This window comes from Lacerta agilis, chromosome 13 (assembly GCF_009819535.1).
Source record: "Lacerta agilis isolate rLacAgi1 chromosome 13, rLacAgi1.pri, whole genome shotgun sequence".
NCBI classification, from domain to species: Eukaryota; Metazoa; Chordata; class Lepidosauria; order Squamata; family Lacertidae; genus Lacerta; species Lacerta agilis.
In genome coordinates this window covers 24912856-24938625 of record NC_046324.1, presented here as the reverse complement: position 1 = coordinate 24938625, position 25770 = coordinate 24912856, and the positions used below count along the sequence as shown (strand labels likewise).

Here is a 25770-nt window from a genome sequence, read left to right as displayed (position 1 = left end):
TGTTTTTATAGCCTTCATAATTCTACCTGTTCCTCCCACCCCCCAAAACAGAAACTTTATATGTTTTTTTAAAAGTGCTTTTTTATAAAATGAAAGCTTTGGAGGGGGCAGAATAGCAGGCAAGCCAGGCTTTTGTGTTAACAAGTGCTTTATATCATGTTTTGCACTTGGGTTCAATTAGTAGTACAGTACTAGTATAATTGGAAGAAAAGTTTTGTAATGAACCAGTCCAGGGCTCATAAACTGTGCTTGAAATGGTGAAAGCATCATTAAAGCAAATATAAGGCCTGTAGACAGCCCATAAGTTTGGGGGTGGGGGGAACAATGACAAAAAAGTAGGGAAGTAGATTATCTGGTCTGCTAGCCTTTTTAAGTTGGTTCTTAAACTGTTTTTAGTTAACCCTTATTTTTTGCAGCCTTACTGCAAGTTAAACATTCAAACAAATTCACTAAGCAACTTCAACAATTGTTACCTTTCTTGCTACCAATTAGCAAAAAAGACTATTATTTTTTTTAAAAAAAAACTCACTAGTAGAAGAAACAAGAATAAGCTACAACTGGAGTATAGTTTAGAGCAAAAGTTAGTTTGCTATAACATTTTCGACTTCCGGCGGCGACGCCCTCGCGGGCGGTCGTGGGTTGCCTTGGCAGCGAGGCGACCCAGGCCGTCCCGGGGGTTGGAGCCCCGCTACCGCAAAGCGGGGCTCCGGTGAGGCGCAGGAAGAGCGTCCCGCGCCTCGGGCTCCCCGGCGGGCCCACTATGGCTCCGAACCCTTCCCCCGTTCCCCCTGTAAAGGGGGAGTGGGGGTGAAGGGACTACGGAGCCGGGCTATAGGGGAAATGCCCCAACCGGGACGGCGAAGCGGCGGCCGCCGCTCGCGGTGAGCGACATCGTTCTCCCTGCAGAAAGTTAAAAAAAGGAAGCCTGGTGGTCGTGAGTACTGAACTGGATTTATTTCTGACATTTAACGACCCGGGAGGTATCACGGAAAGGAAGCCTGTTTCCCTCCCTTCGGTGGAAAGAAAATAACCGTATTGATAGACTGCTGTTACAGTGATGGTTACAATGTTTTAACTTTTGACAAGTGAGACTGTTTGAATTTCCCTTTGGGGGCTAAAACAGTGGAAAATATCTCTTTTTGGATTTGTAATCCTTGCGCCCTGGCTCCAGGAAAAATGGCTGCGAAGGCTTGAGACTGAGCGGAAAAGTACTGGCATTAAGATGGGAAAACATTGAAACCTGACACCTATGCCCACTTCAGCCATGCTGGGTTTCGTTTTTGAGCTGGTCCTAGACTCTGGACTAACTGACGAACAAAGGATTATTTTTTTGAGGCTTGAACTGATTAACCAGAAACTGGTGTTGTTGAACCGGGATATGGCAGAAAAGGTATTTCCCACAGAGGAGACTTTTCAGGACATTGCTGCAATGGAAGAGAACCTTGGCAAAGAGCTGAAGGGGATTATGGAAGAACAGAGCAAAACGGCTTGGCATCTCCGAGAAGAAAAAGAAAAGTCCTGCGAGGGTGGCAAACCCAGGACGAGGAGGTTATATATATCCAACTTCTGGGGTGAGAGCTCGGAAGTGATGGGGGGGAAATTATTAAGTCTACTAACAAAAGAAGAATGGAATGTCGAAATGGAGAAGCTGGAAGGCGAAGAATTGTGTACCCTGATGCTCTATGCAAGGATTTCTGTGAACTGTGTCTGGATCTGTGGATGTACAAGAAAAGAGGACAATTTGAGGAGTGGTTCTGAAGTAAGAAGGAAAAGGAAAATGGTTAGAAGTGGGATAGGATGAATTGTATTGTTATCCTGAAGCCGGTGTGTCAAGTTTTTTTTTTTTTTAAGCTTTTGAACTAGATAAGGGATATTTTGTTTTATTTCTTTATTAGCAGCAGTTTTAGGAAAAGAAGTTGTTTGATATGATTTGATCCAAGAATAATTTGTTAAGATATGTTAATAATATGTTAAGATATAAAGAACAATATGTTTTGTTATTAACTATATGAAGTTACAATATGATTTGATTTTATACAAGATAAGGAGTGAAATATTATTGTAAACCAAAAAAATAAGACTTTTTGAAGAATGTTTAGTTTTGAATTTTTAAGTGAATTTAATTTTAGAGATATGAAGTTATTAAAGTAAATTTGGAATAGGAGCCGAAGGAGAGAAAACAGGGGAAGTCAATAATGATGATTCGACCAAGAATTTTTTTTTTTTAAGAAGAAGAAGAATCGTTGGTGTGTTTGTATTTGTTCAGTCATAGTGGTGGGTAAGTGTTGGGGTTAATGTGGGTGAAGGTGATGGAGTGTTTTGTGTTATGGAAAAACCAATAAATTCTTTATAAAAAAAAACATTTTCTTCAAAGCTGCAAAATGTAGTATAGGTTAATTAAAATCCAGTAACATCGTTATTATAACTTAAAAGAACAAGATCAACTTTACGCTGATATAATATTGACAGTTGCTATGGATGTACCATAAATGTAATTATTTGGGGGGAAATTTAGGGTGGGCTACAGATAAAATTTAGGGAGGCAGCACACCCGGCTGCAAGCCTACTTGGCTGTCTGTCCATGCTACCTTGCTTTTTTTAAAAGCAGAAAGACTGTTATACTATCCCAGGGGTTGGCAATCTAAAGCCCATGGGCCACAAGCGGCCCATGGGGGTTGTTTAACCAGCCCATGGACCCCCGCCGCCCGCTCAGGGACCACCTTCCGCGATGCTGGCCTGTTCCCCATTGGCTGCAGGAAGCTCCTGCAGCCAATGGGAAGCTGCGCACGCCTCCTTCACGCCAGAAATAGTGTTTGCACATGCATGCACGCGCACAGACACTCCAGCCCACCGTGGTGTCTGCAGAACTGTGAACTGGCCCAAGCCACAAAAACTTTGCCAACCCCTGTACTTTCCCTTACTTAGCAATGTACATGAGTGTCAATCCACATTTCCATTTTAAATAACAAATGTTTCTCATCTGAACTTTGTTTAGCTGTACATTGTCAATGGAACATGCATGCCATCAGATAAAGTATTTGTGACCTGATCAGAATTCCTCAAGAGCCACTTCATAGCATTATTATTTAATTAAATTTAATTATTTTATAAAATATAGCACCATGTATTTAATATTAGAATTTTAGCAACTAAGTGATGTAAATAATCAAGCTTCACAAATCTATGTAGCATAAGCATATTCCACTGATAAATTTTCCCGACTAGTTTCAACTCAGGGTTTTGTTTGGTGTTGATGTACCGGTACCTGGCTACCTGTACATTAATTTAATCTCTGTAAGTAGCTTTACTGTGTTCTTCCAAACTGTTCATGGAAGGTTTTTTTTTTTTTTTAAGTTACAAAATATCAGGTTTTGCAAGGTCAACAACTCCAAACAATTGGAATGGGTCAATTAATCATGAATGACAATAGGCATTAGTTTGCTTTCTGTGTACCATTAAGGGTTTTTCAGCAAATAGAGTACCTAAAATACCATTTTACAAGACTATTTTGAAAGCTGAAAGTCACTGGATTTCTTTCCCTTTTTTGCTGCTCATGCTATTTATTGTACCTTAGCACTAATCCTTAAATATCTAAATGAACAACTTCACAAGTTTACATGTTGGCTTATTTATTTAAAGGATTTTATCCCTGCATGCCAGTCGAAAGAAGACTCCCAAAGCAGCTCTCAATAAGATAAAGCCAACCTTAAGGATTATAGTCTGAAAGATATGACACAAAAGGAGAAGGGAAGAGGAGGATGAGGGGAAAAGCAAGCACAGACATGATGAATCTGAGTTAGAAAGTTCCTGCAATGACTAGCTAAAATAGTGAGTCCAAGGAGAGTAGGATCCAAAACGTGCTGATATGTCAGCTGAGCTGGCAGGTAAGTTCTACGGTCCCATTTACATCATTGGGCTCAAAAAAACCACCACCAAGACAAATGGGTTTCCAAGTCTATGGTGTATGTACGCACATTTCCAAGTGCCAAAATGGAGCAACTCTCCATGACTTCTATCGGTTTTGATTTTTCATTGTTTTTATTTTAAAATGTACAGGTTAAAGCTAGGTTTAGTTCTGGAATTAAAATAAATTCCCATCAGATCTGAATAATCAATCTTTATACAAACATAAGATGCTTAAGACCATTACATATTGACATTAGTAGACATTAATGCAAGCAGGACATTAACACAAATACACAAAACACCCAAGAAACCCCAGCCATTTGGATTAGCAAACAATACTCCACGGAACAGAGCTTCTGTTAATAATGTTTCTTATTGTTGGGAAATCTCTAGTGGACCAAATTTGTCAAATACACAAAAGGTGTAAAAGTGAAATATAGTAATTAAGACTCTCACTTTATTGATTGGGCAGCTTAAGTAATTTTTCATTACTAACGTAAGATTTAATACATATAAGTAGTTAAAGATTCTGCCTTGGCACAAGCCATTAGCATGTAATTGAACTAGTAAAAAAGATCAGTTTAACCTATGTTGATTACCACCTTATCTTTGAAAGGCAATTAAGGACCTCAATCATTGCAACAAGATTTGATTGTGTGGCCTTTATTGGACATTGATCTTTCAGCAAAGCGCAGTTACATTTTCCATTAATTTACAGTAACACAGTTTAACTTCGATACCTTAGACCATTGACCCAGGTAAGATGTCAGGCTAAGCACTTGTTTAGGTTAAGATGCTCCCACTAGTCATTACTGTTTAAAAGGGGATGCTGAAAAAATGCAGATACCTATCAACTGAGTTAAGACTAAGGTTTCAGTTATCGGCATTTGTTTCATCGCGCTTAACAACAAAGTTCTCGGCCTTTATAATGTCACCCCCCTCGCTCTTTTAAACATCATCCTTGTATAGAGTGAAAGAGATAATTAAAGCAAGAGGTACAAGGCCAATCCTATTGTGTTTCAAAGGAGAATACAGCAGATCACATTTCCTGAAAGTTTAAGGGTCATTATGTATTCCAGTCATCTTAAATATATAACACACGTACATTTCAGAAGTGGGTATAAACTGCATGCCAAGAGTAATTTATGGCCAATTGTACAGAATGGCCAAGAATCAGCAGGGGTATGGGGGTTCCCCTCAAATCCAAAAGTAGTTCGCCATGTAACATGGAGGGGCAGGGAGGTTATTTGAGAAACAAGAGCCTGAAGCCGTCAGCTGGAAACTGCTCTGGCCCAACTGACTGAACTAATCCATGTTCCTCAGCTAGCAAAGTTGACCTAGAGCTGCTAATTGTTTAGTCACCAATATAACTCTTTTAAGCTGATTTTATACTAAGTGCAAATGGCCCTTAACATCAATATTTCTGTATCTTCTCAGTTCCTATAGAGACCATATATTATTTTGATTTTTTGGTGAAGTGCTTAGGTTTTATTACACTCAAGTGGTATACAATGGTGCTTCAGGTTACATACGCTTCAGGTTACATAGTCCGCTAACCCAGAAATAACGCTTCAGGTTAAGAACTTTGCTTCAGGATAAGAACAGAAATTGTGCTTTGGCAGCGCAGCAGCAGTGGGAGGTCCCATTAGCTAAAGTGGTGCTTCAGGTTAAGAACAGTTTCAGGTTAAGAATGGACCTCCAGAACAAATTAAGTTCTTAACCCGAGGTACCACTGTATATGTATTGTTAAAAATACATACATATCCATATATATGACCCTGTGTGGGTCCTGTGTGGACCCTTCCTGGGGTGCAAGACAAACAAGTGTCATGACCACAAAGCCCAGCAGAGATTAGGACATACACAGTCACTGGCTAGGAAGTTGGACTAGGTGAAGTAGTAGTTAAATTTATATACTGTCCATCAAAAGATCTCAGGGCGGTTCACAGAATTAAAAAATAAAAATAAAACACAAGTAAATAATTAAACAAAAACAACAAAACAATAACCCCCCTTCCGATAGGTTTTTAGCTCCAAGATGGATATGGGTGATCAGGGGATCCCTGAACATGTGGCTGGCTGGCAGGCAGCAGCTAACTGAACAAGATGCCACAGCACCAGGGCAGGAACCTCACAGACCCTTCCCCTGAGGAACCAGGTGCCTTTCACAGTAAGTTGCCAGCCCAATGGCACAATGAGCACACCAAGTCAGAACGCTGGTCCTTTGAAGTTTCTCACAAGTGGGAGGAGCCTGGAGTGCAGTGGCTGGGAAGCAGAGGCTTAAAGGGCCTCACTTGGCTTACAAGTCTTCTTGGAGCAGGTTCATCCAACAAGTTGTTAGGTGAAGGACTATAGTTCAGAAGTTGAGCATCTGCCTTGCATGCAGAAGACCCCAGGTTCAATCCAAGGCATATCCCGGGAAACCTAGGAGAGTCTGAAACCTTTGAGAGCCACAGTCGTATCAATTTAGACAATATTGAGCTCGGTGGACTAATGGTCTGGTTTGATATAAGGCAGAGAACAATAATTTAAATTAAATAGGAAATACATATGAAGTCCAGTCTATCCAATACATCTCAGCTGTGTCAACAATTCCTAAAAGTCTGTGTAAAAAAAGTCATGTTTTCAGTGGATGTTGAAATGACATTGAGGCATTGAGTTCCAAATCACATAGTCACACATCATCTGTCCTACATAGCCATATGAGCAAAAGGAAGCAGGCTTCAGTTAGTTGACACCCCAAAGGAATAATCCCTGCAAAATGAACAAACTCTCTCTCATGTATACACGAGAAGTGTAACATTTTATGAGTAGCATTTGTTCCCTTCAAGTACTTCAACAGGTCACCCACTAGTACTAATGAATCCAACAAGTGATATTATTATATTTGAACTCTGCCCTCAGCCATCTTCCAAGTTCATCCCTCACCATGATCAACTTCAGAAGTGCAAGAGGTCCATTGATTTTCATGTAATAAAAGAAAATGTTACATTTGCTTAATTGTTACACAGTGAGAGCAGAGCAAGAAATCAAGTCTCTATTTAATGCTGCAAGCAGCACTGAATTCTAGTGGATCAATAGAGTACTTTGTCAAAGAGGTTCTCCAAGGAGGCATGCCCATCACTGTATGGACAAGGAGTCATGTTGCCTCCACTTATCGAAAAACAGGTAAGCAAAGTCAGCAGTCTCCATTATCAGAAATCAAATACGCTGCAGCTAGCAGAGAGGCCACTCCAAGGAAAAACTGTATTTATAGTGTGGTAATTAAAAAACATTTTATCAGTCTTGTGTTGAGAACAAACCTTTACAGCAGAATATTGACAAAATAAGGAGCAATGAAGGAGCAGTATTTGATTCTAAACTTATGAGTTGCACTTATTTAATTTTGCCCATTACTCGGAAAAATCAGTTCCCGCTATTCTAGCAAAATGCTAATACTCACTTTTATTATTAATGAAGCTTAATATAGTACAACAGCTACTCCACAATGTAAACTGTTTATTTAACCTGTGTTAGAAATATTCCTCGGTACCAAATATACTAGGTTAAGTGTTTCCTTGATTACAGATTTGTTTACAGTTGCTTTGAAAAGAAGCAAAGCCATTCACAATTCAAATCTGAAGCAAACATTTTAAGACACATACTTGTGCATGCATTTCATTGTAGCTTTACGCTTTAAAATAGTTCTGCAATATTTATTTTCAATGCAAGAAATATCTCTTCCTGAGGGGAAAAATGCTGACCCAATTTAAATCAAATTTATCCATACAGTCTTAGTGCTGCCAGCCAAATTTTAATCTGTTCTGCAACACTTTGTTCTTCGTCAATTAAGTAATAATAATAGGTTCAGAAAGTTCAAAGAAAACTATAGTGCATAAAGGTAAAGGACCCCTGGGGGTTACCAGTAAGTCCAGTCAAATTTGACTATGGGGTGCGGCGCTCATCTCCGCTTTCAGGCCAAGGGAGCCAGCATTTGTCCGCAGACAGCTTTCCGGGTCATGTGGCCAGCATGAGTAAACCGCTTCTGGTGCACAGAACTCTGTGAAAAGTGCCAGAGTGCATGGAAATGCCATTTACCTTCCCACCGCAGCGGTACCTATTTATCTACTCGCACTGGTATGCTTTCAAACTGCTAGGGTGGCAGGAGCTAGGACAAAGCAACGGGAGCTCACCCCATCACATGGATTCGAACTGCCAACCTTACAATCAGCAAGCCCAATTGGCACAGTGGTTTGGACCACTGCACCATCCGTGTCCCAAATATGCACTAAATGGTGCATATTTAGTTTGGAGAGCACAAAATCATTGCATGCATTAACTATACATTAGCATAACCCAAAGTTACTTTTTAAAGTTCAACTGACTTCAATAGGAAGTCGTCTCTGAAATCAGTTGAACTGAACTGCTCAGTTTGGACCAGATTATATCCAAACTGTCTGTGTGTGGCTTCTATTAAGCACCACAGTTTACTTAAGTAATCCAGAAAGCTATGCACTCTACTAAGTGAAAATGAAAAACAAACAAACATTTTTTTTTCTGATTTTCTAGACTTTTACACAAAGGACTTGTTTACCTGTATGGGAATGAAACCCCCACCCTTTGCATATCAGTTTTATTTTTGTTTTAAAAATCAAAGTTACTTCATGGGGGTAGCCAACATTGAGTCCTCCAGATGTTGCAGAACTACAACTATCATCACTGACCATTGGCCTTTCTGGCTGGGGCTGATGGGAAATTTACTCCAAAAGAACCCAGAGGCACCATGCAGGCTATCCCTGAGGTAGTCACATTTGGATAGTGTTACAAGTGTTGGGCAACAATATCTTGTATGATACTGCACCAAAAGATACATGATCAGTAAATAAGCAAAGACAGTTCCCAACAATGTATATTTTCATTATTATATTTATTATTTGCAGACCAAAAGTTTTTGAAAACAAAAGTAGCTTCAAGTAATTTTCCATGGTTTTTTAAATCTATGCTGCACTTTGCCAGACTCAAAGAAAACTAAAATGGTACTGAAGGAAAAATAGGGAAATCTTGAAACTTGAACATATTACACACATAGATTGCAAACAACAATCCCCCTCTGTCTGTCTTTTGCTGCAATATACCATGAAAGTGTCAGTCCTTGAAATGAGTAGTTTAGTACATGGCACCTTCATCTTCTTTATTGAGGAAGTAAATAGTGACTGGGCCACAATGTGTGTGAACAGTTTCTGTGACACTGACAAGGAACCAGGAGCCAATTCCATATAATAAAGTTGGGATACCTATGTATAAAAAGGGGGGAGAACAAATAAAAAAGTAAAACCTCATATAACATAGTACTGCAGGGCTCTAGCCCACCTCCACCAACAAGTTGCAAGACATGATTTTGCCACCCTTTAAAGCCAGGCTGGTTCCTTGAAAACAAAACATGAAGCATGTTGAGGTAACCCATTATCTGCACTTAAAGATGTTCTGATCACCTTCCTGGTGTCATTCTTTATCTCCCACTTGGACTACTGCAATGCGCTCTATGTAGGGCTACCTTTGAAGGTGACCCGGAAACTGCAATTAATCCAGAATGTGGCAGCTAGACTGGTGACTGGGAGTGGCCACCGGGACCACATAACACCGCTCCTGAGAGATCAACATTGGCTCCCAGTACGTTTCCAAGCACAATTCAAAGTGTTGGTGCTGACCTTTAAAGCCTTAAACGGCCTCGGTCCTGTATACCTGAAGGAGCGTCTCCACCCCCATTGTTCAGCCCGGACACAGATCCAGCGCAGAGGGCCTTCTGGCGGTTCCCTCAATGTGAGAAGCAAAGCTACAGTGAACCAGGCAGAGGGCCTTCCCGGTAGTGGCGCCCGCCCCGTGGAACGCCCTCCCATCAGAGGTCAAGGAGATAAACAACTACCTGACATTCAGAAAATACCTGAAGGCAGCCCTGTTTAGGGAAGTTTTTAATCTGTGATATTCTAATGTATTTTAATATTTGTTGGAAGCCACCCAGAGTAGCTGAGGAGACCAAGCCAGATGGGCAGGGTACAAATAATAAATGATTATTATTATATGCCTTTCACTGCATGTGCTTTTACAAGATACATGCAAAATCCTTAGTGAATTTATTTTGTTCTGAAAGTATTGGCTGCATTCCTGAGGACTAGGAATAAGTACTCCTGTTTTCTGCACATGTTCAATATGATCATATCTCATTGTTCTCCACTGATGTGGCCAACACTGCTATGCATTTAGAGAAATTATAGGATCAGGGTAGGGAACCTCAGGCCTGGGATGGTCAAGTGATGCCTCTCTATTTTGTTCTCTATTCTACTCTTGGGACTCTGCATCTCATGCCCTCTATCCACAGACTACACCCCTCTCTGACCCTGCTCCAGCATCTCTGCCTAGCTGGAACATGTCCTTGAACTGTGACAATTACTCTTGCTTACTTGAATGGATAGAAAGGTATGTGTGTGAACGCAGAAACCTGGATTTTGTATGGCTGGATTGTAGTGTACTGCGCAAAGGTAAGAGTCACATCAGTTGCCCTATGCGCTTTTAATCCTGGCCCTGTCACTTTTGTCCCTGGGCCTGTGGGAGTGAGTTCCATAGGTGCTGTGTAAAATATTTTTTTGTATCTTCCTTGATTTAAGTCATCTCCCTGTTACATCAAGCGTTAACTCTATTCAAGGTCTCATGTGGAACACCCTCCCATCAGAGGTCAAGGGAATAAACAACTACCTGACATTCAGAAAATACCTGAAGGCAGCCCTGTTTAGGGAAGTTTTTAATCTGTGATATTTTAAATGTATTTTAATATTTGATGGAAGCCGCCCAGAGTGGCTGGGGAGACCCAGCCTGATGGGCGGGGTACAAATGGTAAATTATTATTATTATTATTACTACGCGTCAAGCTCTTGCTCTGCGCCACCTCTGTACAGGCACAGCCCATTCGAAGACAACACTCACCAAAGTTTATTAGTTTGAGAGCTGTGAAGAAGTAGTTCTGCATCGCCAGGTCCTGGTGGGGCGCTCGGGAACAGTGGTACTTGATGAAGGGGAAGCAGCCAGTCCGCAGGATGTGGTAGTTTGTCCCTTTCACCTCCCAGTTGAAATTGGAGAGCCCAAACTGGTCATTGTGCACCGCGCTGTACTTGACGCAGTAGGAGGTCCAGTGGGGCAGCCCCCTCTGCAGCAGGTGCTGGCTCAACACTTCGGAGGCTTTGGGCTTAGCAGGGCCCCCCCTGGGCAAGAGGGCCAGCCGGAGGAATCCCTCATGCACCTGCTTCAGGAGGGCAAGGCTACTTGAGGAGGGTTGGAAGGCAACCCAGCCCACCTGCCTCCCCATGCCTTGCTCTCCGACCCGACAATATCCTGGGGGAGGGTGGATTTCTGTGTCTCCTACAAATATGGTCCCCTCCAATGATTTTTTTTGGAGGGACAGCCAATTTTTTTCCTTCAGACCCCCACCTCAAACTACTTGCTGACACCTTTCCCAGGTAGCTTCTATTGTTGACATGCCCCTCCCTCCTCAATTGTTCACACACACCCCACGTTGCTGAGGGAGACTTTTCTTCAGTATCTGCTGCCCCTCTCCTAAAACAACTCCCCCCCCTTTGCAGCCCCTCCCCCTATCGTTAATTGCCCCGATCAAGGGGCGAGGTTCCTGCTTCACTTACTTGCCCCTCGCAACGACCTTCCCTAACCTAAGCAACGCCACTCCTCCCCCCCCCCAATCCCGGGAAACAGCAGCGCCCCCCCCGCTTCCTAGGGCTCCCTTGCACGCTCTGCGCCTGCGCCAGTAGCTTCCCGACAACCGCTCTGCGCCTGCGCCAGAACCGGCCTACTGAATTTGTCTGCTCGTCGCGCGCTCCTGACTGGATGACGCGCGAGGCGGGGAAGCGGGCGCGCGCCTAGCTGCGAGGATCTTTTCCGCTGAGCGAGGCCGTGCTCGCGCGCCCCTCATGTCAACATAACTCTAACAACAACAACAACAATATGGTCCTCAGTCTCAAGCACCCTTTTCTAACACAACTTAAATAAAGTGTTCTTTCCACCGGAGTGTTTGGACTAGAAAGCTGCTGCAATTCGAACAAACAAACAAATGAACTCTGTGGTGATTTATCTGAGGGAAACTCGTGGCTCTGAACCATTAAGCATCGTCTGTGATGTGAGGAGAATAATTGCGCAGAAGAGCGAGCGAAGAAATGGGAGCAGCCTCTCTTCCCCCGCCCGCCCCCACCCACCCCTCATCCTTCAAATTTGGATAATTATAAACAATATTTCAAACTCAGCAATCTTAGACCAGTGAGCTGTAGAGCAAGATTGTGCTAATTAATCAATTACTACGCAATCACGTACCCTGTTTATGTACTAGAATGCACTTACAAGCCACTAATTATTAATCATCGTCAGTAACACATTTTGACTCAACTTTACCTTTGGATAATTAATAGAGCAGGGAGAGCTTTAATATATTTCTTGATTAGCAGAAACAATGGGGGTGGGGGTTGTAGGCAAGACAATAGAGACCTGGATACTGGTGCTAGGGTTTTTTTGGGGGGGGGGGGTATGTATGTCTCTAGAGCAGCCCTTTGGGTGCCATTGCATTTCATGGGCAGTCAGTATCTTGTATCCCCAGGACCTTGTCTGGAATGGAATTAATGGAAGGGAAAATAAGTGTGCGTTTGTGACACCAAGAACTTGGATGTACTAATAGTTTTGAAGCTACTGTTTTGGAGTATAGGTGCACAATGGGACTTTGAAAAGTCACCTGTTTGGGTGGGGGTGATGCTCTTGTCTCTCAAGTCATTTTAAAAAAAAAAAAGCTGACAGCAGGACCAGACCAGGGGCTGCTGCAACTAAAAGATACCACCTGCTGTTTCACACTTCCCCTCCTGGCCCTGTTTCCATACTAGCCGGTCCTTTTCAGCATTTTGTATCTTTTAAGAACTCATGCTCAAGTTTGCTTATTTCCACCTATGACAAATTCACGGAGAAGAGGATCAGGTTATCAATGGATAAAGGACATGATGGTTTTATAGTACCTCTAGGATGCCTTTGGATGAATGTTCCTGCATTCAGCCTGAGAATATTTTTGTAGCATTTCGATATTTTAAATTGTAAACCAAAGTGCTATATAAATGAAAATAAATGCATAAATGCACTGTTTGAAGGCTTCTCATTGAAGTATCTGTCTTGCCGTTGTGAAAACAGAAGAGTGGACTACAGGTCCCATTTGATGTGAGCCAACTGCAAAGTAAGGTTCTTCTGATGCTCCCATTCAGTCTGTTTCTGCCTGTTGTGTTTAGATTGTAAGCCTCTGGGTATGGGACTGACTTATTTTTAATCTGTGTACGGCACTTAGTAAATGTTAATATGTTTTATGAATGAAAGTGATACAAATAATATCACCAGGGCTCAGCTCCAAAACCTTCCTCCAACCCCCAATGCCAGAGCTGAAACCCAGAAGGACTTGTGAAGTGGAATATGAGCACACTTATATGAGATCTGGTAGAGGAGGGGTGCCCCATCTATGGACTCTGCTGCCATACAAATGTACTTTAGTTATTCAGGAAAAGGAAAGTCCAATAAATCCTGTATTCTGTTAGGAAAGCTTTCATATGGAAAAAGCTTGGGAAATTATAGGACCCCCCTCCCCCCAAAAAGGAAGCTAAAAATGCAAAAAATATTTTCAAAAATAAATGCACTTAATTTTATTGGAAGTATAAATCAATACTCCTCTAAGCCATATAGAGGTAATAGCATCTGATACAAAATTTTCAGTGAAAACAAATTCTATGAGTCAGGATTCACTATTGACACTGGTCTATGTTCTGCTACACGTATTTTTCCACAATCCAAAACACAGTTGTAGGTGGAGTGTTTATTGCAGTGTGGGGTAAACCAGGTGGATAATTTAAAGATGTTCAGTGAGCTTAACCTACAAGAAGAAATAGATTATAACTTTAAAAACAATTTAAGGATTTATTAATTTTTTTTTAAAAAAAACTTTTTTCCTGCATTCAGTACCACCCTACCCTAAAGATAAGCACAGGGAAAGACTTATCGTATACTAACATTTTACTATTTGTTTCTAAAGTAGTTGAATTACGAGAGACTGTTTTGTTAAATTTGAGAGCAAATATAGTGTAGAATTCCCCTTCATGGATCACTGCCTTGTCGTGGCGAAGGGGCTTGAATAACTCCCAGAATCTATGAGCTATGCTGTGCAGGGTTACCCAAGACGGACAGGTCATAGCTGAGGGTTTAGACTAAATGTGATCCACCTGGAGAAGGAACTGGCAAACCACTCCAGTATTTTGCCAAGAAAACTCCATGGACATAAAAAAGGAGAAGCTTTGAATAGAAAGTGAGAGTTTCCAAGGCATGGGGTCACGGAGAGTCGAACACGACTAAGACGACTAAACAACAACAACAACATAGTGTAGAATTAAACCAAATGTGTCTCCTTCCACAGGATATCACCCCCCCCCCCCCATGACATACTTTCACAAAACATAATTTTAAAAAACCAGACACAACCCAAATCTGAGAAATTAAGCTTTGACTGTTGTGGCGGGGGAGGATATGGTTGCCATGAGCCAGGCAACATTGTTGGGAGGTCAACAGACAGTCACACTCTGGCAGAGCTTGTGGGCATAAAGTGACTGAAAAGGGCTATTTGAAAATGAATAACTTATTTTCCCCAGAGACATGAGAATAAGAATGAAGAAAGATTACTTTTAATGTCTACTAACTATTTTGTGGAAGCTTCCTCTTCAAATTTTAACTTGTTTTGCTCTGTAACTCCCAGAATTCTTTCAATCTCTTGGACAGCTCTCTATAACAAAATCAAACACTTCAAGTGGTATAACAGTTGTTTATGCTCCCTGCTCATCATTGCACCAGTAGTATCAGGAACTCACAGAAAGAGTCACTCTTCAGGACTGGCCCAACCAATTGCCAGATTTGGCAGGCTCCTTGGTCTGAGTAGTAACTAAAGTCAACACAGAGCTGAAGCAACAGGGTCAATCTCATTCACGCTAAGGCTGAAGTAGTCAGGATTTGCAGATAACTATTAGAGCTCAAATACAGTTGATTCACTAGGAGCAGTGTGGGAACCTTTGGACCTCTCAATATTGTTGGATTCCCAACTCCCATTAGCCCCAGCTGGAATGATCCAGAAACATCTGGGGGGCTCAAAGTTCCCCATCACAGGGCTATAGCATGAAATAATAGTAAGCTTCCTTGAATCCTTTGAAGTCCTGTGCATTTTTTAAAAGGCCCAACTAATCTACCTTCTGACACTGCTGTGGAGTTTCGACCTAGATCATTTTGTGGCATGTCTGTCAGGTTCTCCTGATAGTTGATAACATGGCCAGTACCAGGCCTGAGTAGGCCTTTAGCTTAAGGCTACCAATGAGCCCCCTTGGTGCTGACTTGGACCCAACCCCAACCAGCCCCTTCCTAACCACTGGTGTCTGCCATCATTTGCTCCCCTGGCACCACTGTACCTGCCAGTCACTCAATCCCTCCCACTAGATGAACTTATCTACGGTAGTAGCACTGCATTCTTGGAAATATAACATGGCAGCCACTCAGTTCTGATTGGAGCTAAGTAGCTAAATTGCTCCTATTCTAGAGACCCAGGAAAAGTAAGTGTCAGCCCTAGTGGTAGGTCCTGCTGGGATGCACTAAAACAGAAGTCCCTTCTTTGACCTGGGCATCAGAAACTAATCAAGCTTACTTATTTGTCATTTCTTAATGTATGTGTTTTAATATATCTTGAGGGTTTCATTTTGTAAATCAATAAGAGTAGGCTTTAGGAAGGCCTGCATGAATACCTTTCTGTGCCACCAATTAGGAACTCCAAGAAAGGATAGATTTAAGATGAAAACCTAATTGCTCTTGAAGAATCCTTTCAAGTATACCAGTGGCTCCCAGCTCAAGCAAGTCTATGTTACCACATCTAAAAAAATAAATTTAACTAGCAGATTGACTGGGAATCCTACAATATTGACCTGTACACAATAAAACATGTACTGCTATGGAAAGAACCCAGGATGGCTTAACAGTTGTTTATAATACAGCATGAGGTGTTTTCTGTCCTCTTAACAGAAATTTAACTGGGATCGTTAGTTAATTAACACCTCACCTTAAAATTGGTCTCGGCATGCATATTAGGTGCTGATAATTCTTGATAGATGATGAAGAGTTGCTGAGCAAAGGTCATGAGGACCCCCTGGAGATGTTCTCCAATTGTTCTGTTAATGATATCCAAACAAATGACTTTGCCAATGATTCCATTCGCAGGCTTAAGAACAATCGCCCTCTCATTTGGGCCTGTCAGCCCAAGGAATTTAATAAATATTTTCAATCTCGTAAGGTGGCAATCTTCAGGGAGATATGAAAGATGAGGCTCCATTTTAACTTGTCAGTAGAAAGGATTTGTGTAATAAATAATTTTTATTAATCAAGTAGCAGAGGAGAGCAAGAGGTTGAGTCATTCCAAGCCTTTTCACTTTGGGCATCAAATATGTGGCTAGATACCACAAGTGGTATGAAAATATCACTTTATTACTAATATTAAGCATGCTGCTGTAAACATGTCCTTTTAAAGTTCCACTGTAACAAGTTTGGGTTGAACTGTTTTAGTGAGACTTGGGCAGAAGAGGACATGCTGCTTCCTCATGCTCATCCTCTATGTACAGGTGAAACTCGAAAAATTAGAATATCGTGGAAAAGTTCATTTATGTAAGCAACTGTTTTCATTAGCTACTGGAGTTTAATATATGAGATAGACTCATGACATGCAAAGCAAAATATGTCAAGCCTTTATTTGTTATAATTGTGATGATTATGGCATACAGCTGATGAAAACCCCAAAGTTGAGATTGTTAATTTGGGGTTTTCATCAGCTGTACGCCATAATCATCACAATTATAACAAATAAAGGCTTGACATATCTCGCTTTGCATGTCATGAGTCTATCTCATATATTAGTTTCACCTTTTAAGTTGAATTACTGAAAGAAATGAACCTTTCCATATTCTAATTTTTTGAGTTTCACCTGTACATCTATGGAATTCCTTGCACCATTTGGGGGCCTTACCCAGGGCTAGGTACATCTGTGAATGAGTTACTTTCTCAGGAACATGTATGGAAGAATAACCCTTAGCCTATGGAAGGGAGTAGAGGTGTTCAACTAGAGGATTTTCAAGAAGCTTCCAGAAGTCACTCTTGAAAACTTACATAATTCCAAATTTGAGCCTTTTATAATCTTCAAACAGAGTAAAAACAGTTCCTTCTTTTTGCTGTTGGAGTAGAGGGAAAGGTGTTAGCATTGCATAATGTAAACAACAACTCCTCTTAAAAAAGTAAGATGCTAAACTGTATTGCGGTGTGAATAATCATAATTAGAGAGAGGTGGTCACTTTAAAACCAGGCCTCAGAGCTTTTTGCTTCTTGGCTGACATGTAAAATTGTCTGGAAACCATGCTATAAGCCCCACCCCCTTAAAGCCCACATGAGTAGAATCTGACAACAGTTGCAACAAGCCAGCAAGACGTGTTTCGATTCAGAAGCTCGAATTTGAAAACAGATTTTCAGGCTTTGAGATTGGGTTAGTGATAGATGATAATCCATGTTAGAATCTCAGAGTTCACAGAAAGATTCTCATGGATTATGGGGATATGTGAGAGAATCACAGGGGCCAAAAATTTAGAGATATTAACTTTTCTGTGGTCAATCTAGAATGGATTTGTGTGCTGTTCCTCCTTCCAAGCTACTTTCCTACCTCTATTTCATTTAAATGCAAAGCACATGATCTTCCTACCTGGACATCATATCCAACCCCATGAGCCTTGCACATATGAAGGAAAACATTATAGTAGATGAGGGAAAAGTTGGCATGTCTGATCGAATTGCTCATGGCAACATAGCGGCTGACCACAGCAGGCTGACAAAAAAAGCAGAAGGGAAAAAAGTTGAGTGTAACGAAGCACTAATACAGCCTTCCCAGATTTGATGCCTTCCAGATGTTTTGAACTGCATCTGCCATCAGTCCCAGCCACCATGAATGGCTATGCTGGCTGGGGCTGATGCAAAGTGTGGCCCAAAACATCCGGAGGGCACCAGTTTGGGGAAGGCCAGACAAACGTATTCTTGCTACAATACAGAGCCCTTTTACAAACATGAAGTGAAATCTGGAGTTTATTATAAATCCTGCAAAAACAATTTACTTCCTAAAGACCTGCTTCTTGGGAGGAAAGCAATGACAAACCTAGACAGCATCTTAAAAAGCAAAGACATCACCTTGCCGACAAAGGTCCGTATAGTTAAAGCTATGGTTTTCCCAGTAGTGATGTATGGAAGTAAGAACTGGAACATAAAGAAGGCTGATCGCTGAAAAATTGATGCTTTTGAATTATGGTGCTGGAGGAGACTCTTGAGAGTCCCATGGACTGCAAGAAGATCAAACCTATTCATTCTGAAGGAAATCAGCACTGAGTGCTCACTTGGAAGGACAGATCCTTAAGCTGAGGCTCCAATACTTTGGCCACATCCTGAGAATAAAAGACTCCCTGGAAAAGACCCTGATGCTGGGAAAGATGGAGGGCACAAGGAGAAGGGGACGACAGAGGACGAGATGGTTGGACAGTGTTCTCAAAGCTACCAACATGAGTCTGACCAAACTGCGGGGGGCAGTGGAAGAAAGGAGTGCCTGGCGTGCTCTGGTCCATGGGGTCACGAAGAGTCAGACACGACTATATGACTAAACAACACATTATTATTATTATTATTATTTTCTATGGACACAGCCCTCCCACGGTGCCTCAGCGAAGGTAAATAGCTTCATATACATAACAAGTGAAAACTGAAAATGGTGGCAGCTAGGGCCTCTGTAGACAACAAGGTGCACATCAAGGGGTGGACCCCAAGCAGTGACTGCCTGTGGGCATGGGCAGGGGGATGGGCGCAGCTCTACAGTTACAATATCTAGTCCTCCGCGATAAAAATGGAGGAATTAGGATCCATTAAGCAGTTTTAAAACTGCAATAACTGATTGTGTTAAACGGCTTAAAAGAGAAAGCATACAGCCATCGGAATGGCATAGATAAATTTAAAAATGTGTTACAATAGTATCTGAAAACACCAAACCCACAAGATAAATATAATCAACTGAATAGTCTTTACTTTATTGAAGCAAATTAATTATTCTGAGAAATGTCTATGCAGTCTGGAAATTCACGAGAGATTCAATCTGGGGTGCCAACTTGAATAAAATATTGGGGGGGGGGAGTCCCACCCTGCATAATCAATCACAAGATGTGGTGCACACACATCATTTGAATGGCAATGCCATCAACTTGGGGGAAGGGAGGCTCCCTCAAATATTTCATTGGGTGGTAGCAAAGGGACCTTGGCCCCTAGCAGTTGGATCCTATGAATCCAATTCTGCAAATTTTGAAAGCTAAATTTCTTTAAATTTCTAGAGGGGTCACCAGTAGATGTGCTGTAGTATTATATGCCATGCTAGTTAGGGATGTTGGGAGTTGTAGTTCAAAACATGTGGAGGGCACCAGCCTGACAAAGGTTGCCATACTGGCTCTCATGCAATTATAATACAGTGGTACCTCTGGTTAAGAACTTAATTTGTTCTGGAGGTCCGTTCTTAACCTGAAACTGTTCTTAACCTGAGGTACCACTTTAGCTAATGGGGCCTCCTGCTGCCACCGCACCCCTGCCGCGCAATTTCTGTTCTCATCCTGAAGTAAAGTTCTTAACCCGAGGTACTACTTCCGGGTTAGTGGAGTCTGTAACCTGAAGCGTTTATAACCTGAAGCATTTGTAACCTGAGGTACCACTGTATATGAACATTCTCTGTGATTTTGCTTTTGACTTGCTGGGGCTTCTCCTGATGCAATGTTTGGCATTTTTTAAAGTGATGCCCTTGGGTGAACGTGACACATTACAGAAATTGTTTTTCATTTAAGTTTTCTGGGATATACTTTAAAAGCATGATCTTAAGAGCTTAGGAACTCTTTAAATAGTTGTTTCCTTAACAGTGCTGCACTGGCTGGAACTGAAAGCAAAATGCTCAGATCGATATGGAATTTTTGCCCAAGATGTGTTTTCTCACCTTCTTTTATTTCTTAGCAAAGTGCTATTGATTGGGCAGTTTCAATAAAGAGGTAAATAATAACTGCAAGCAAAACTGTGTTCCATTTCTAGAAGAAAGTGGTGGCAGAAGAACAAAGGTGTTTCGACCACTGTGTGTGATATTTGCCAAGTCATTTCAGAGCCGATTCACCAAAGTGTTTTAATTTCAGTGGGGTGCATGCAGTAATACACAAGAACAATGGAGGAAGCTTAGTAGAATTTGCATGCATGTTATTTCTTCTTAATGGGCTTCCTTGATGTTCTGTACAAACTTACTTGAGTTGCATTAGAATGTTAATGATCAAAATGAAAAAACTTCAGAGACCTGAGATGCTTTTTAGTCTAACCCTCAGACCTAAGGCATGAAAACTGTGGTGGTGGCACTGGCAGGCCAGCCTCATCCCCTCTCCAATCTGCTGCTCTGGGAGCTGTGATCTGTTGCATGCCATTGCTATTCCCAGTGGCACTCAGTTCCCCAGTTTTGCCTGCCATGGTTCCCAAAGTGAAATTGCAGGCAGACTTTTGCTCACATGCACAAATATTACAAGAATGCTGGCAGCCGCCGGGAGCAGCAGGGGCCACAATTTGGCTGGGGTCCTAGCCTGAAGCGCATTTAGCACAAGGGGTAACCCAACCTTGGCTGAGAATACTTGGAGATCTAAGAGTATTCATTGTCCAATCAGGTAACCAAAGCTCTCAGAAATTCCTTTTGGCAACAGAAGGCCACAAATAAAATAAATGAATGAATGCTTGATAAAATAATCCAAGTAGCAGTTTAACAAGCGTAAACTTGAATGTGGCGGCAATAACACAGAACTATTGTTTAAGCGCAGGCATCAGTTTGATGAGGTGCTTATTTCAGCTACAAAGCAGGCAAACACATGCATAATGAACTGCCGGATGAATTATTAATGTCTTGCTTATTTAGCCTCATCTGTCTCGAAGATAATGTATCCTAAGTATAATGAGTGATTGGTTTTGTACATAATTACAGTAGCAGCAGTATCTAGGAAATTTGCTCTTGCAAAGGAGAATTCTAAAAATAAAAATCATCACTCGCACTCGGTCACCGCTCCATTTTATCAAAATCAAAGCGAGCAGCCTGGTGAATGTGTAATAAATTCGCGGGGACGGAAGCATTATTAACATCATAATTTCACATAAAGTGTTTTTACTTAATCATTCATTACAGATCATGCGCTGTAAAAAGATTTGTCTCCTGTTTATTTCTCTCGGTTCTTTAAAAGATATCTCTGACACACTAGTCCTCTTTTTGTTGCCGCTGACTGCTAGGTAAGCAAGATTTGAAGGAATAAAAAAGGGGGGATTATAGGCTGGGAGTGACAAATTTACGTTAATCCTGACAGAATTTTAATTAAAAAGTTGCTACTTGATTACTTTTCATTTCTAAAACATGTACTACTGGGACTAATCATATGTAATTTACTCCTCTCCAACTCAAAGTAGTGGTGTGACAAGAACAATAGATCAGAAGCTCATTAACCTCTAAATTACAAAGCTCTGACACTTTTCGGATGACATAAAATCTCTATCTGTAGATGGATAAGAAGAGGCTTCTGGACCACTCTGACCAAGCATAAAAATGAGAGGGTTCCACCCCTAAGGCAGGTTTAAAAAAGACAAATCTGAGTTAATTTTTCTGTAGATAGCAGGTTCCCATTTCTACTACTGGAGTTAAACACCAGTTCAAAAAATGCAAACATGTTCCCTTTGTGGCGAGGAGAAGATCAATGGCAGGAGTAGGTAAGAAGTTGGATTAAGAACACCTAGCTACTTTAAATGGCCTAAAGTCTCCAGGGCAAGGAGAATGACATCCCAGAATGCTGAAGGAACCTGTAGGTGTTATTTTAGAACCACTGTCTGCAGTCTCTGAAAATTCTTCAAGAACAGGTGAGGTGCCAGAAGGCTGGAGATGGGCAAATATTGTTCATATCTTCCAAGAGGGAGGAAAGGCCCATCTGGGTAAGTAGAGTTCTAGCAGCCTGACACAGATAGTGGGGGGAAATCTCAAACAGATTAATAAGTAGTCATCCTGTGAGCATAGAAAATAATGCAATGATTACCAGTGGCCAACAAGGGTTTCTCAAGAATAAGTCGTGCCGGACCAACCTTATATCATTTTTGGGTAGTTACTAGTTTGGTAGATCATAGAAACGGCATGGGCATAGTATATTTCGCTTTCAGTGGAGCATAGGACAAGATCTCCCATTTTTTACTTGTTAACCAGATGGTAAAATATGTGCTGGATAATATTGTTAGGTGAATCTACAACTGCTTGAGCAACTGTACCCAGTGAGTGCTCATTAATGGGTCTGTGTCTACCTGGAGAGAGGTATTCAGTGGAGAGCCAAAGCATTCTATCCTATGCCCAGTGTCCTTCAATATTCTAAAACGATACTTTGTGTGAGGATATAGAAGGGTATGCTTATTAAATCTACAGATGATGGGAAAAACTGGGCGGAGTAGCTAACACCATAGAAGACAGAATTAAGATCTGAAATGATTCCTGCGTTATGGGGGGATGGACTAGATGGCACTTGGGGTCCCTCCCAACTCTAAGATTTTATGATTCTATGATTCCACAGGCTGGAACTGTGAGACAAACAAATAAACAAACATAGTAGCATTGATCCGCCTTACTGAATGCCACAGGGTGGCTCAGGACACCAGTGCAATGGAGCAGATGGGTAGCCAATCCTGTTCTGGCTCCCAAGCAATTATTTTCCAACACAGTGGCTAGTAGGAGGTCACTTGGGTTACTCATCACTTACCTGGCCTGGTTCCTTAGGGGGGCGGCGGCTTTTTGGTTTACTTGGAATGACCTGGCATTCAAAGCGGCTTAACTTGCAATCCAGTGTTCCGTTTGTAACATACAGCAAGACCTGTGTCAAAGCCAGATGATCGCTATAGTGCAGGTCCAGGTCTATTGCCCATACCTAATGACAGCAGAAAAAGAAAAGTAAGGAAAACTTTTGTGGCAGCACTCATGTAAAGGAATAGACATTTGCTTTCTGACAGTTAACTGCACAATCCACCTCCTCTTCTAGGCTGAGAAACAGACATCACTATTTCAAAGTTAAAATAATCTTTATGGTAGAGCAGCAGCTGCAAGTAACTCAATAAGATGGACTAATTGTTCTGAATTTTTTTAACTGTTTGTAAACATGTCTCATATTAGTTCCCTCCCATTGGCTCATAACCCAACCACCCCCAAGCTGGTGCCCTCCAGATGCTCTAGACTGCCCCTCTCATTGCATCTATCCATTTGCCATACTGGATGGGGCTGATGGAAGTTGGGAGTCCAAAAAATCTGGAGGCCAGAAGGTCAGGGATGGTTGCCCTGACTAACAGAGCAATCCAATCCCCTGATTTTCCATGCTGGAGTGGGTCTAGATTAAGTGGAGGTGTCCCTCTGTCCAGCACACATGTGGTTCTAGGCAGTTTCCCATCTAGGCACTGACCAGATCCAGACTTGCTTAGCTTCAGCAAGGTGGCCTCATGTGCCTATGGACCACAGCCCAGCAGAAATGTACTCAAAGATGGAGAAACATAGTGTCACTGCTGTTTATGCATGCAAAGCCAAGCACTTGCTTGTGAGCACATATGTGATCAATTCCACCAGCATTAACTGTGATGTGCTAATGCACCAGTCAGCAACAGCAAAGCATCTACAATCCTGCTAGGTAGACTATAAATATATATATTTACAGGAGCTCTGAAGCTAACTTGCCCCGGAGACAGCTTTGGGATGCAAGCCATATCTCAGTTCTACAATCGGACAGAACTATGCAACTGAGAAAAAATTAAAGAAAGTTATTATCTGATTTCAGTTATACATTAGGGAGCAAGGGCAGAATTTAAGAAACTGGGCAAGACAGATAAGATACACAACTGAGACAAATTATTCTGGGGAGAAACCGAAGTATTTTTTTTATTTACAGTACTTATTTATATATAGCACCATCTATGTACACAGCACTTTGTAAAGAACAGGTTTGACAGATCCCTATCTCAGGGGGCTTACAATATAAAACAGACACAGAAGAAAAACAAATGGGAGGTAATGGAGGCAGGGGAGAATATGTGTTGATTTCAAGTGCCTGTACTTTGGCTTAGTTACATGATGATATTGTTACTAGGAGGGTGCTCCAAAGATTTCTAGGAAAGGTAAGCATTGAGGAGAGGGAGGGAGGGGAGGGAGGGGAGGGCAATTCCAGGCATCAGCAGCAGCAAGGAGGAAGGGATGGAGTCATTTCAGAGAGCAGAATGGGGACATTTGGATAGCTTTGGGTAGTGCAGATGGTTAAGTAAAGATCACGGGAAGAAGGGATGTTACTAGATGTAAGAACAGAGATTTTGGTAGGTGGGGTGCAGGAAGAAGCTGATGGAGGGTTTTGAAGGTAAGCCATGAAGCTTATGCAGGATCTGGGACTGGGCAGGAAGTAGTGAAGGAGTTTAAGGAGAAGAGCCATAGGATCATAGGAAGTTGCTTTAGACTGAGTCAGACCACTGGTCCATCTTGCTCATTATTGTCTACACTGACTAACAATGGCTCTCCAGGGCCTCAGGCAGAGAACATTATCAGCCCTACCACTAGGTACCAGGGATTGAACCTGGGACCTTCTGCATGCAAAGCAGAAGCTCTGCCCACTGAGCTGAAGTCCTTTCCCATGTGACATATTCAGAGCAACAAACGAGGCAAATAAAGCTGGCTGCAGAGTGATGGGTACAGGTGAGTGAGACCACAGTAGGTGAGGCAATAGGAGACCCCAGAGAGAAGAAAGTTTGCAGCCATGAAGATGAGAGCTACAGAGGGCACGGAGCAGATATTTTGCTGAGGATACGGACGGCAAAGGGCTGTGATTTGTCACATTGTAGAGAGAGAAGTGGCATGATTTGGCAACAGATTGCATTTGTGGGTCCAAGGAAAGATAATAGAAAGCCAAGGCTTTAACCTGATCAACAGGGTGGATGGTGATGCTAATGGATAAGGAGTGGGAACAAGGAGAAATGGGAGAAAATGGGATAAATTTTGTATGGACACATGGAGCTTGAGACAATGCTGATGCACCCAAGCAGACATATCAGAAAGGTAACTGGAGATGGAGGATTGGATGGATGGCAAATGATATGGATGGAGAGGTAGCACTAGGAACTTGTAGGTGGCATTGAAAACCATGAGAAGTGATGAGGCTACCCAGGGGGGTAATGTATACAGAAAGAAGAGTAGAGGGCCAAATGCAGAGCATGCCAGCCATCAATGTGGGAGGGGCCACAGAACAGCCACGTGGGCAAAGATGTCACATGAGACACCCAAGCTAGAAGAGATACCCAAGATGCATCTTCCAACTGGGCCCATGATCCAAAAGTGCTTCAGAGAGTTCTAAAATAGGCTAAACACTGGCTGTAGTTTGCCTATCATTACATCATGGAATGTCCATCAGTATTCCAACTGTTCAGAGTAAAGATGTCAGTGACAGAATGACAGCAAGCAGTCTAGCTTCTTTAAGGAAAGGTCTATCTGTGTTTTGGGCAAGCCGAGAATATTGGGCAAGGAAACAGGGGGAGCACTAGTGTGGAGCAGTAAGGGCAAAGGAGTAACAGATACTTTGACTTACCGTAACTGTCCAACTGGCCAGAAAGTTCTGCTTCTGTCAAAGTAATATTATGGAATTTCTATTCTTCCCCCCT

The 25770-nt window shown here is 41.9% G+C and overlaps 2 protein-coding genes across 2 annotated transcripts in view; both read right to left on the bottom strand.

Annotated features, from left to right (window-relative positions):
* Positions 1–8793: 8793 nt before the first annotated feature.
* Positions 8794–11449, bottom strand: C13H15orf61 (chromosome 13 C15orf61 homolog). Its single transcript, XM_033166890.1, has 2 exons — positions 10864–11449; positions 8794–9179 (listed from the first exon to the last, which is right to left on the bottom strand). Exons 1-2 carry the CDS (start codon positions 11240–11242, stop codon positions 9052–9054), a joined length of 507 nt encoding a protein of 168 aa, XP_033022781.1. The 5' UTR covers positions 11243–11449; the 3' UTR covers positions 8794–9051.
* A 3204-nt stretch (positions 11450–14653) lies between these two features.
* IQCH (IQ motif containing H) overlaps positions 14654–25770 on the bottom strand; it is an 83873-nt gene continuing 72756 nt past the window's right edge. Inside the window, exons 18-22 of the mRNA XM_033167649.1 lie at positions 22851–23015; positions 17732–17854; positions 17149–17210; positions 16052–16160; positions 14654–14737 (exon numbers count right to left, since the gene is read on the bottom strand). Of these exons, the coding sequence (XP_033023540.1) occupies positions 14654–14737; positions 16052–16160; positions 17149–17210; positions 17732–17854; positions 22851–23015 (543 nt within the window). The remainder of the gene's footprint in view (positions 14738–16051; positions 16161–17148; positions 17211–17731; positions 17855–22850; positions 23016–25770) is intronic.